The sequence below is a fragment of the Drosophila rhopaloa genome, unplaced genomic scaffold (assembly GCF_018152115.1).
Source record: "Drosophila rhopaloa isolate 14029-0021.01 unplaced genomic scaffold, ASM1815211v1 contig_3, whole genome shotgun sequence".
NCBI lineage: Eukaryota > Metazoa > Arthropoda > Insecta > Diptera > Drosophilidae > Drosophila > Drosophila rhopaloa.
The window spans coordinates 22,903,024-22,915,309 of record NW_025335123.1 but is presented as its reverse complement, the minus strand read 5'-3'; the positions used below and the strand labels follow the sequence as shown (position 1 = coordinate 22,915,309).

Here is a 12,286-nt window from a genome sequence, read left to right as displayed (position 1 = left end):
TAGTGCTGGAACAAAAATCGATGTGCATTCGATACTATCGGTGATGCCAGAGCGTTGGCAGCATCTACATATGTTGAAATATTTTAATGTAATTTAAAACATTGACACATTTCACATTTTGCCCAAAATACATTCATTTAAAGCATGGACTCCTATATAAAAATGTGGTCATTAAACAATAAAAATAAATGTATGTAAAAGAGATTAAGCCAATTTGTAAAATAACGTGCATGGGGCAGAATCTGAAAATATTGGCCAAAGTAATATATATTTTTTAAATTATTTACATATGTAAGAAATCTGGTAATGGAACTCGACAAAAAATAATAAAAAGGGCGACTCCCAAATATCCCTAAATGTGTTTTTAACATAGACAACTTTTTTGAATATCTGCGTAAATATTTCCAAGACCAACCGCCCGTTTCCCTACATTTATTTTTATCACTAATCGCTTAGCAAAGACTCAAACCAAAAATACTAAAATCACTGTGATGGGTTGCACCGTATTAGAGATAACACAAACAAATGAATTTGGGTGGTGAATTCTTATTGAAAAAAACGTACAATAGTTTTTATTAACCTGTTAACAATCTCAACGTAGTATCACAAACAAAAAATATTAAAAAACTTAATACATAACCTAGGAAGCATAATAAACTTTATTAAAGATGCCGCAAAATTGTGACCTTAAATATATGTACATATAAAATATTAATAATATACAAGTAGTAAATGAACAACGTCGGGGCTTAAAATTGATTCATTACAAGACAATTTTAAATATTTTTTTTATAATATTTAAATATAATTTATTGTGCATAGTGTTTTTACAGAACACTGACAGGATTAATTTGTAGTATAGTTTTTTATAAAAATATAAAAAATAACATATTTTTTACATTACAATTATAGTTCACTTGTAGATCAAAATTAGAATACATAATATATAATATATGAAAATATAGACTTAATATAACCACGAGGACGAAGTTAAGTTCGGCATACTGCAGTTGTAATACATTTGCAGTCTCACCGAATATTACTGGCAATGTGCACTGCTCGAAAATACATATGACAGCTAAATTATAATCCTTTAATTAGTTTTAACGATATTTTGATAGCCTCCGAATATCGATATATCATCGTCTGGGACAAAAAATTCCTCAATCACCAGAGGCGCCAAAATTTATCGAAAAACAAGAACAAAAGAAAAGCCGCAAAATAGTGAAACTGTGAACAAAAAGCTTAATATCTTAATATATGGCGGTGAGTAATTGATCAGTAGTATGCAAATCGAGTGCTGCACTCGCTTAGTAAACATTCAAGCTTGATTGATTGCCAATTAGTCATAAGTACTATTCAGCTTCAGTAGATGCTAAGTCTTGTCGCCTCCTTCAACCCCTGGCTATTGCTTTCTCACTCTGGCAAGATGGAGTCGGTATCCATTTTGATTAGATGTAGAATTTCGAATTAATAAATTAAATTGTAATTTAAATGTTGTATGCACATCTAGCTTTTATGTTGGTGTTAGAGGTTTGGCCTTCGGTGAACGAAAAATTGCCACATTTGTGTATCAAACGTGCAACGTCTCTCACCGCCATCATTTTCGCCCTTTGCACTTGTCTTCTTGCAATGTCTTACAATGTTAATTTGTTGTATTTTAGTCCCCTTTAAATGTTTTTAAAGGTGATTAAAAAAAAATGTAACTTTAATTTTTACTTAAACAAATTTAAGCCGATTTCAAGGTGACAAGACTTGTTGTTTGATTCTCTAAAAATCTGCATTCAAAATTTTCATTTTAGCGTTGATCAACTTTTTGACCCATTTTCATGTTGGTTATTTCTAAGTTTCCGATGAGTTGCTCAAAGTTGACCCACAATTGGACTTCTAGTTTCCATAACTTTACCAAATTTAATCCGATTTCAAAGTGGCATACCTCTAAAGACTTGTAGTTGGATTCTCTAAAAATCTGCATTCAAAATTTTCATTTTAGCGTTGATCAACTTTTTGACCAATTTTCATGTTGGTTATTTCTAAGTTTCCGATGAGTTGCTCAAAGTTGACCCACAACTGGACTTCTAGGTTCCATAACTTTTCCAAATTTAATCCGATTTCAAAGTGGCATACCTCTAAAGACTTGTAGTTGGATTCTCTAAAAATCTGCATTCAAAATTTTCATTTTAGCGTTGATCAACTTTTTGACCAATTTTCATGTTGGTTATTTCTAAGTTTCCGATGAGTTGCTCAAAGTTGACCCACAACTGGACTTCTAGGTTCCATAACTTTTCCAAATTTAATCCGATTTCAAAGTGGCATACCTCTAAAGACTTGTATTTGGATTCTCTAAAAATCTGCATTCAAAATTTTAATTTTAGCGTTGATCAACTTTTTGACCCATTTTCATGTTGGTTATTTCTAAGTTTCCGATGAGTTGCTCAAAGTTGACCCACAATTGGACTTCTAGGTTCCATAACTTTACCAAATTTAATCCGATTTCAAAGTGGCATACCTCTAAAGACTTGTATTTGGATTGTCTAAAAATCTGCATTCAAAATTTTCATTTTAGCGTTGATCAACTTTTTGACCCATTTTCATGTTGGTTATTTCTAAGTTTCCGATGAGTTGCTCAAAGTTGACCCACAATTGGACTTCTAGTTTCCATAACTTTACCAAATTTAGTCCGATTTCAAAGTGGCATACCTCTAAAGACTTGTAGTTGGATTCTCTAAAAATCTGCATTCAAAATTTTCATTTTAGCGTTGATCAACTTTTTGACCCATTTTCATGTTGGTTATTTCTAAGTTTCCGATGAGTTGCTCAAAGTTGACCCACAACTGGACTTCTAGGTTCCATAACTTTTCCAAATTTAATCCGATTTCAAAGTGGCATACCTCTAAAGACTTGTAGTTGGATTCTCTAAAAATCTGCATTCAAAATTTTCATTTTAGCGTTGATCAACTTTTTGACCAATTTTCATGTTAGTTATCTGCGAGTTTCCGAGGAGTTGTAAAAAGGTGACCCACAATCGGACTTCCAGAGTCCATAACTTTATCAAATTTAATCCGATTTTAAAGTGGCATACCTCTAAAGACTTGTGGTTTGATTCTCTAAAAAACTGCATTCAAATTTGTCAATTTAGCGTTGATCAAAATTTTGAACCATTTTCATGTTAGTTATTTTTAAGTTTCCGATGACTTTTAGTAATGTTACTCACAATTGGACTTCTATGGTCCAACCACTATGTTTAAAGTGGGTGTCAAGCGGGTCACGCCCCATTCTCTTTCACCAATATCTACCAAATACCCACTCCGCTACGGTTTCCTGACCTTCTGAACCGTTGAGTCATGAGACTTTTCCATTGAAACTTCTGGCAATGCAATTCTGTTTGGACCTTGGCAGACAGCAGGTCGACACTTGGCCATAGGGGACAGGGAGTGGTTGAAATTGGTAATCGCGAACCCCGAAGACATTTCCCATTTATCACAATCGCACTTGTGTTTTTGTTTGCCGGTTCGTTGGCATAATTTTTCACTTAACGCACGACTATAAATACCCAATGCTGCAACACATGTAAAACTATATCTAAATTCATATACAAATACACTTGCTTGTGTCACTGTGATTGTTGATAGTTAGCTCAAAGATAATGCGTTCGCTGGTTGTTTATGGCCGATATTTAATATGAGTAAATTAATTGATCGGAGGTATCTGGACTCTTAAATCTGTATCGTTAGCCAGTTCTCGACTCGGATATATAAATTGCCTTACGTGGCGATGGTTTTAACAAACGTTATCCAACTCGATTCGAGGACTCTTGAAGCAGCAATTTGATTTATCGTTACAATCCCACAAAGGGATACAAATTTCGGAAGGACTGAACCAATTAATTTAGACTAACGGACAACATTTCTCAGTAGAAATTAAGTTTGGTGACCCAAACACTTAATATTCAGTTTTCAAAACGGTGACATAATGAAGATAGTTTTTTAAATTGTGTTTAAATCATCCCACAAATTGTGGGTTCAGTGCACATGACTCCCGTGGAGGCGGTGACCCAATCTATGACACACGCTGCAGCGAGAAGGATTTTGTGCGCTGTTTTTCGTTTTTTTATTACTGTTATGACATTCAATAAGCAATTAGGCATTAATCACTGCCGGGGGCAGCATTAATCACCCGAACAGCGGCTCAAACCCAAGCTCGATCGCAGCTCGGAGCGCCGAAAGAGAGCCTTCAACTTATGCATATTAGCGGAGAGCTAGAGCGCCGGGCAACTGGAGAATTGGAGGAGTGGAGCTACAGGGGGTTCCTATCCACGAATAGTTGGCGACACACAGCAGGCCGATAGAGACAGAATCCCTCTTGCAAGACATGATGTCACCATCTGTTTATAACTCGCCGGTCAGCGATGCAGATCAGATCTGAAATCAGTAGTGTTGGGGAGAGGCGGATCGGATCGGAGTGAATCGGGCAGAACAGATTGTCCCACGCCCACGCGGGACACGCGCCAAGAACAAACTCACTCGAATAAAAACAATTATCTTCAAGGGTCGACGTTTGACGTACCCAGTAGTCTGTAAAATGTGTTTTCTTATTATATACTATGGACTACAAAAACTATGTAAAAACCCAAAAATATCTTGAAATCAAAGAAGAGTTGAGGGTAATGCAAACTTCTGTCAAGACCTGATGAATTTTAAGATCACAAGTCTAAAACGGGTACATTTTTAGAGGCATTGAAGGCAGGTGGCAAGTCAGGTTGATTCAGAGATTGTGCCCCCGGGCAGAATGACGTCGGGTAGTGGCAAGATCGATGAGCGATCGCACAGACTGATAGACCAAAGGCGAAACCCAGATAGTTGGATATTAAACTTGGATTTTATTGTAATTCTTTAAGAGTGTGATCGGTTGTGGTCGGATGGGAGATGGCTTACAGAGACAGTTAGAGATACAGATATTGATGGGCATACAGCGAGCGTTAGAGATACGGGTACGGCTACGAAGTAACATGGAACACACTGGATAGGATAACCTGGGGGATGAGGGTTAACATTATCGTTTAACAGTTAGACATAGATTTGATTGGGCTTCGTTGCCGTTTTGCTGTTGTTCCTCTCACTTGGCTTTCACATTGTTAGTCGGCTAGATTTATTTCCCGTATAGTTTTGCTCTGGTCAAAATAACACAAATAACATCTGGACCTGGACTCTTTCAACATATTCGACATTTTCTTATTATTTCTTACGTTTGTTTTAGCACAGTTTGTGGGAGTTTTCTTTGTTTGTTGCTTGCGGTTTGTGGACATACACACATATATAGATCTTTAACTTGATCAATATCTTTAGCAATATACATGAATATATATATCTAGAACTCTATAATTAAATGAGACTTTCTGTCTGGGCTTAGTTAGGTTTTCAATGGATTTTGTGGTCCGTTTCTGCCTGCAGCTAAGTTCGGTTTGCGATTCACTTTTTGAGATGATGGTTCATCGTTGATCGTTAATCGTTCCAGGTACTTTCGTAGCGCATGTTGTGTTTAAGTTCTTTGTTTTCGTTAAACAAACGTTGTGTTGCCTACAACTAAAAGCTAAAAATGATGCGTCCGGGTTCAGGTTAAGGTCAGAGGTCAGAGGTTGAAATGTAAAAATGTGAAAATGCAGATGCGCCACTAACGAATGGATGAGTCCTGCGTGGATGAGAGCGATGGAGGCTTTCCGATGATGTTGATCTACTTTTATGATGTTCTATTAATAAGATATCTCCGCCCTTTAGCTGCAGGCAAAATCGAACCCACAAAGCCAATACTTAAACTCAAACGTGACTCCTTAAGGTCATATTTTGTGTAGAGAATATATATATATTAGAGAATATTAATCGAAAACAAACAAACAAATCGAGAAATAATACAAAAATAAACGAAATTTACAAGCGAAGACTTTCCTTTCGTCCCCCGATTGGTTTTTGGGGGTTAACATAATGGACTTGATTGCATTTTGCCATTTACAATTAGGGCTTACAGGTAACATTTATGGTTACGAATTACATTTAACATCGAATGTGGCAACCCTGGTAGCTTCTTCACTCGCCTGACCTGAGTGGTTGAAACTTGTTTAAGTTTTTCGTTTTTGTTAATTTTTTTGAGTTTTTTTTTTTGGTTGGAAGCTAAACGTAATATCAATTGTCGGCGAGTGAAGTCCTTACCATAAAATCCTTAAGGGTTACTTTTTTGCGTGTGCAAGGGTTTTGTGTGTGTGTGTGTGTGTGTGTGTGTGTGTGAGGTAAACTTCGCTTAAGGTATGGTCAATACAATTTTTGATTTCAAGTGAAAAGGCTTCTTTCTGGTTACAATGCTTAACAATCATATTGGGGATTTTGGGGTAACATAACATTATGGTAGACTTGGTTCAACTAGAGAGAAATGTGGTGCTCAAGAATCTTGAAGAGCTCATCGGGTTCGTTTACATGTACATGGGTGTTATAAATAGTTGGTATTCCGTATTTTAAATAGATTTTATTCATTGATTATCGTTTTTCGGTATCGTTGGCTAATTCTTTAGTACAAATCGAGGCGTTTGCGATAACGAAACAATTTCAAAGCACTTGTTGTGAAGGAATTTGTATTTGTTTTGATTTTCATTTGGGTTTGATGTTCCTTAGGCCACTTTTTGGTGTTCACAGCTGTTTGTACACACACTTTTGTATATATATAATTCTTATATCCGTGTATAGGTATCTATATATATATAAAACCTCTGATTCAAATCGTTAATAAAGCAATAGACACACACAAATATATATGTTTTGCTTTGTTTTAGTACACACTTGTATATATATTCTTCAACTTCTACCATATGTATATAATATAAATTACAAAAGTTTTTCTTCGTTAAACTGTAATAAGGCGCAAGTTATAAGGAGTTTGCAAAGTTTAAATTTTAACAGCACTTTAAGGTTTCGATTCCACCAATTCATACATCATACATTTTTCTTTTCATTTTTACATATCTTGTATATATATACACATATAAATTATTTAATTATTTTGTTGTTCTTGTATATGTAGATTAGTTTTGAAAAAGAGTTAATTGTAATTTAGTTTTCAATTGAAAGTTATTTTTTTGTCGTTTTAATTTTTGATAAAGGCAACAGCTTACACAATTTTTCGGTCATCGTTAAACATAGCTTACAAAGTACGGACACAAAAAAAAAAAAACAAAAATGCATACATGTATTTTGTTTAAATAGTATTTATATAGGGTTTATCACTGACTATGCCTAGGTTTTAGAAAAAAATATCAAACGTCATTATATATCGCATGGGCTTCCCATTTCTTCTGCTGCTTTTGAAATCTTAACATGAATTTCCATCCTTTCTAATCTCTACCGATTGTTTACACATATATAAGCATAGTTAATATAATTTTTGAGGCTTCGTTGGGAGCAAAGAGCAAACAAAAATACGATTGGAAAAAGAGTTGAACAAATTAAAATTAATAATTACTGATGCGGATGTGACTGCTCGCAGTTGATCACTGCTCTACTTTTCTCGATTTTCCGTTTCTTCTTGACTTTTCGCATGCTTGCAATGGAATGTTATCGATATACCTAGTTATCGTATCAAAAGTTTGGTTATGTACAGTTGTGCAAGTGCTACTTCTCGCTGCGCGTGTGTTTGTGTGCTCTGATTCTTCTGCCTTTTTGTCCATCATCCTACGTTCTTTACTCGTTACTTCTTAAAACTCTTTAATGATAGTTACTTGTTAATTGTTTCTGCTTCTTGCTTCATGAGGTAGTCAAGCCACAGGCTGGATGCCGCTCCAGGCGGACTTGGGATCAAAGGATCAGGGTTTTTTATTGGGCGAGGATGGTCTGGGGTTGGGGATGATATTCGAGTGGTCCTTGAATGGATCGTGGGCTCGGGTCCCACTGCTATTGGAAGAACTTGGATTCCGGGGGTTTTTAATATAAATGAACATTTTCTTTTTTAAAATTGTAAGCTAGATTTTCAAAATATTAATGAAATCGTTTTAGTAAGTGCAAAAGAATACGAAAATCTGAACCAAACGGTAAATGTAAAATATGATGAAATAAAAATAATTTGGACTGTTTGAAAATACATTTTCGAACATATCCAGTATTAAGTAGAAATGTTTTAGAGCTTTGGGTAAAGTATTGAAGGCATACATTTGGACCGGATTGGATGGGAACTTGGTTATGGGGGTTTAGGGGACTGCGGCTTCTTCAGCTTCTTGTTCTGTTCTCCTGCTTTTACTTTCGCTTAGTCAATGAGTGGCGGTTAAGATTAACATTAGTATGGGGATGATGGTCTAGCACCAGTAGTCTACATGGGCCCAGGCCGGATCCTGCTCCTCTCCGAGTTGCAGCTCCATTTCGAGTTCGAGTTCCACCTGCCGATCAAGTTGTGGACTAGCTGGTGGATCCTCTTTCTCCAAAGGATCTTGCTGTTGCTGCTGATGTTGCTCCTGTTGCTGATGACCGCTGGACTGGTCGAAGGCCAGGAGCAGCAGGTCGCGGTCTCGATCCCGCTCCCTGTCCGGCGCCCTTCCTCACGCCAGGCAACTGCCGTTGCTCATAAAGGCGGTGGCCGTGTCCAAGTCCACATACTCCCCGCCGTCCTCTACGAACTGGGAAAGCAGATCGGTCGAAAAGCAGCCGTTCTTCAGCAGCACCAGTTCTTCGGCAGCATCGTAGGGCGTCACTCCCACACCAACGCCCACTCCAACACCAATGTTGCCGTGCTGCAGGCCCTGGTGGAAGTCCATGAGGTGGTTGTTGTTATTATTATTATGCCCGGTGTTCCCATTCGTGTGCACCACGCTGGCCATGTTGATGCCATTGATGCCCCCGCAAGGCGAGGGCAAAACACAGGCGTGCTTGATGTCCGGGAATCCATCGCTGGGCTCAAACAGGAACCTCTCTGCACTTAATGCGGTGGTATAGGGACTCTGCGAATCCACAAGCTCGTTCTTCACAAACTCAATGGCGCTGCTGGTGGCGTTGGTGGGCGTTGTACTGGTGTTTCTTGAGGCATTACTGCTGCTGATGTTGCTGGCGTTGCAGCTGACGTTGCTGCTCATGTTGCTGCTGGTGTTGCTGCTGCTGTTGTGGCTCGGATTATTGCTGCTGCTCAGGCCATCGCAGTTGGGCACGTAGTCGGACATCAGGCTGGGACTGGGATTGACCTGTTGCTGCTCCACGACGCTGTTGCCGGCGGGATTTAGGGCCTGCTGGTAGCCGGCGTGCTCCAACTCCTGGGCGCTGGGCGAGGGCTTGCAGTAGCCAGTGGGCAGTTGCTGGGCCATGGCCGCCGCTGTTTTGGAGCTGAACTTGAAGGTTGCCATAGAGGGTATGCTCTGCAGCCGCTGGTTGTTGCCGGAATTGGCCACCTCACTGCTCACCGTGTCCAGGTCCAGTTCGCTGAGATATTTCTGGGCCGGCGATTGGAGTAGTTGGTTGGGCAATTGGCAGCTTTCGGCTCGCTGGCAACAGTGCGATTGCAGCATGTCCAACAGCTTTCGGCGTTCGGTTTCCAGCAGGCGCACTTGGTTCTTAAGCTCAACATTCTGGGTGTCCAGGAACTCCGACTCCTTGATCAGATTCTGGGTCCGTTCGCGCTTCTTCATCCGGCACTTGGTGGCGGCGATCTTGTTCCGCTCGCGACGCCTCCGCCGGCGGTCCTCGTCCTCGGGTGTCAGCCCCTTGGGCTGCGATTTGGTCTCGCTATCCTCGTCGCTCGACTCCTCGCAGTCGTCGTCCAAGTCGTTCGCGTTGCTCATGTTGCCGCTGTAGTTGTTGCTGCTGCCGCTGTGCCCGTTGTGGGTGCTGCTGCGCCGCGAGTACTTGGAATGCGGCTGCTCCGATCCGGAGCTGGAGTCGCAGGTGGAGAGCTTGCGCTTGCTCTGGATGGAGAGTTTCAGGCCCTCCTTGATCAGGCGAGAGCAGGTCTGCAAAGGCAGGAAATAAGAGGAAAGCGGGCGGTTAGAGGGATTTATCTACTTGATTTAAGAATTTAAGCATTTATGTTACTACTTATTTTTTGTTTTACAAATTCTTGTACTTTTGTTTTTAGTCTGTGAACATCCATAGCGAACTTGTTAACCCGAAAAGTGGCTTGTAACCAATTACCAAGTAGTTGCCACAGAAGCTCTCCAAAGAAGGCAGTCCAAGTTGCTCAAGACAGGCAGACAAAATCGGATTCGGATCTTAACTCGCTGACATTACGAACAGATTTTGAGCACTAGATCGGTGGTGGCTTTGGTTTGAGTCTTGAGTTTATCAATATAAATTTTTTCGATATACGTCCTAAAAAGTATAACTATTTGTATTACTTTTAATGAGCTTTTGTTTTGCAATACGGGATCTTCGATCTAAACTAAATTAAACTTCAACTCCGCCATCCGAAATATGACACTAATCTTATCTGGGGGTCTGGAATCTGCAATAATCTTTTATCACCTGGTCAGTTTTCCCTGTGAAAAGGTGAGAAGTTGGGAAGTGAGAGCTCGACACAGTTTCTCAAGAGTTGGACGACCTTCGGGGGCAGGTAGGTATAGATATGACGAATCGCGGACGAATTTCTTGGGACAAGACGAGGAGTAGATTATCTCCAGCGGCATTCGCGGCTGTTTGTTTGTTTATTTGCCCGGTGATTTACTCCATCTACCTTGATTACGCTTTGGCGTAGGGCTTGGCACCTGGATCTGGGCTTGGGCACACTCGATTGGTACATGAATTATAAATATTAAAGCGATCAGATAAAATCTGCGACGGTCGCCACGCCCAAAAAATCTCCACTCTCTCTGCCCCGACAAGTGCATGCGGCGCTTGATGAAATCCGCGAGATCGGTGGGTGGGCAGCCCAAAAACACAAGTAACCTCGATAGCCTGCACTGGGCCATTTCCATTTATGGAGCTCAAAACCCGAGACCGCGACAGATGGTCATCACACTGTAAACTTTCGTTCAACGCTCACTGATTGACTTCACTCTGCAGACTGCAGACTGCAGTCTGCATTAAGCTGCATAAGTTAATGAAATGCCCTAAGTGGACTCAAAATGGTCACTAAAAGTGGTTTCACTATTGAAAATCAATTACAAGCAGGTCTTTAAAATAAAGGCCAGACTGCATTGTAAAGGGAGTTGGTACAAAATCAAATTTAAATCACAACCAATAACCAATTATGTGCTAATATATTTGCTAAAAAATAAGGTCAATAAGGAGTCTAAGTTTTCATTTAAATGAGATTTTTAAAGTTTTAAAAATGTTACAATTTTCAAGCTATCGAAAAATGATTATATATTGCTGAACTGATCTTCATATATACATTTATAATATACTTCAGTGCTATACATTTTCTCGATTTATTAAATCCATTAATGGGGCTGTCAAAACTGTGCCTTCAATTAGTCCTTTTAATTCGCAGCTCATTGAAATGTCGACCAGACCGACGGTCTTTTTTTGTCCCTTGTTGTTGCAGTTTTTTTTGCGGATTTTGTTTGTTTTCGAGAAATTGTTCGGATGCCACTGATTGAACGCGCCCTTTTTTTCAATTTTGCCTTTGCGCTTCTGTTAATTTTTTGGGCATCAGGTTCCATTTGAATTTTAGGCACGCTACGCTTTATTTATTGACCCAGAAATCAGATAAATAAATTTTGTGTTTGAAAAGCGACAAGTAAAGAATGCCGAAATCCAAACAACAAAAAAACCAAATCATAATAATCGCATGCGCCGTATTCCCCCAAAAAATCCAAGTCGCTGGCAAATCGGAGCCGATACATGACCATATGGTCAGCGTCGCCTCGAAAAGTCGGGCAAAAGTCTGGTGGAAAATTGTGAAACTGCGTCGGGGGAAATGGTGCTGGAGATGATGTGAATGGAAATGGGAACGGACGGTTCATGTTGCGGCTTCGGCCAAAGTGTCTGTATCTTTGTATCTGTATTTTCGTATCTTTGTTTCTATATTTGGCTGACTTTGCGGAACGGCCGAGCCTTTCTTTGCACTTCGCATCGCTGCAACTTTAGTCGTAAAATTCGCCCGAAAACGTATTAAAGAGCCAATTTTTGGGCTGGCAAATTTGCATTTTGTTTGGCTTATTTGCACTTTTGCACATTTTTCACTCGTTTTGTTTGCCGTTCTTATAATTTCTCCTTATTTTACATTCTCCCCTCCCCATTCAATTTGCGTTCTTTCGTTTTCGGCAACATTTGTGCAAATATTTGGCGTGCAAAGAAAGAAGCACAGGGCAGGAAACCTTTGGACGAAT

At 39.5% G+C, this 12,286-nt stretch overlaps 1 protein-coding gene across 2 annotated transcripts in view; it reads right to left on the bottom strand.

The window, feature by feature from the left end:
• Positions 1 to 4,859: 4,859 nt before the first annotated feature.
• Positions 4,860 to 12,286, bottom strand: part of LOC108045339 (activating transcription factor 3) — a 35,652-nt gene continuing 28,225 nt past the window's right edge. Inside the window, exons 1-2 of one of the 2 annotated variants that reach the window (XM_017124633.2) lie at positions 10,149 to 10,215; positions 4,860 to 9,967 (exon numbers count right to left, since the gene is read on the bottom strand). In XM_017124633.2, the coding sequence (XP_016980122.1) occupies positions 8,570 to 9,799 (1,230 nt within the window). In that variant the 5' untranslated portion in view covers positions 9,800 to 9,967; positions 10,149 to 10,215 and the 3' untranslated portion in view covers positions 4,860 to 8,569. Of the gene's footprint in view, positions 9,968 to 10,148; positions 10,216 to 12,286 lie in introns of those variants that run through there. The other variant, XM_017124632.2, reaches the window with a different exon arrangement.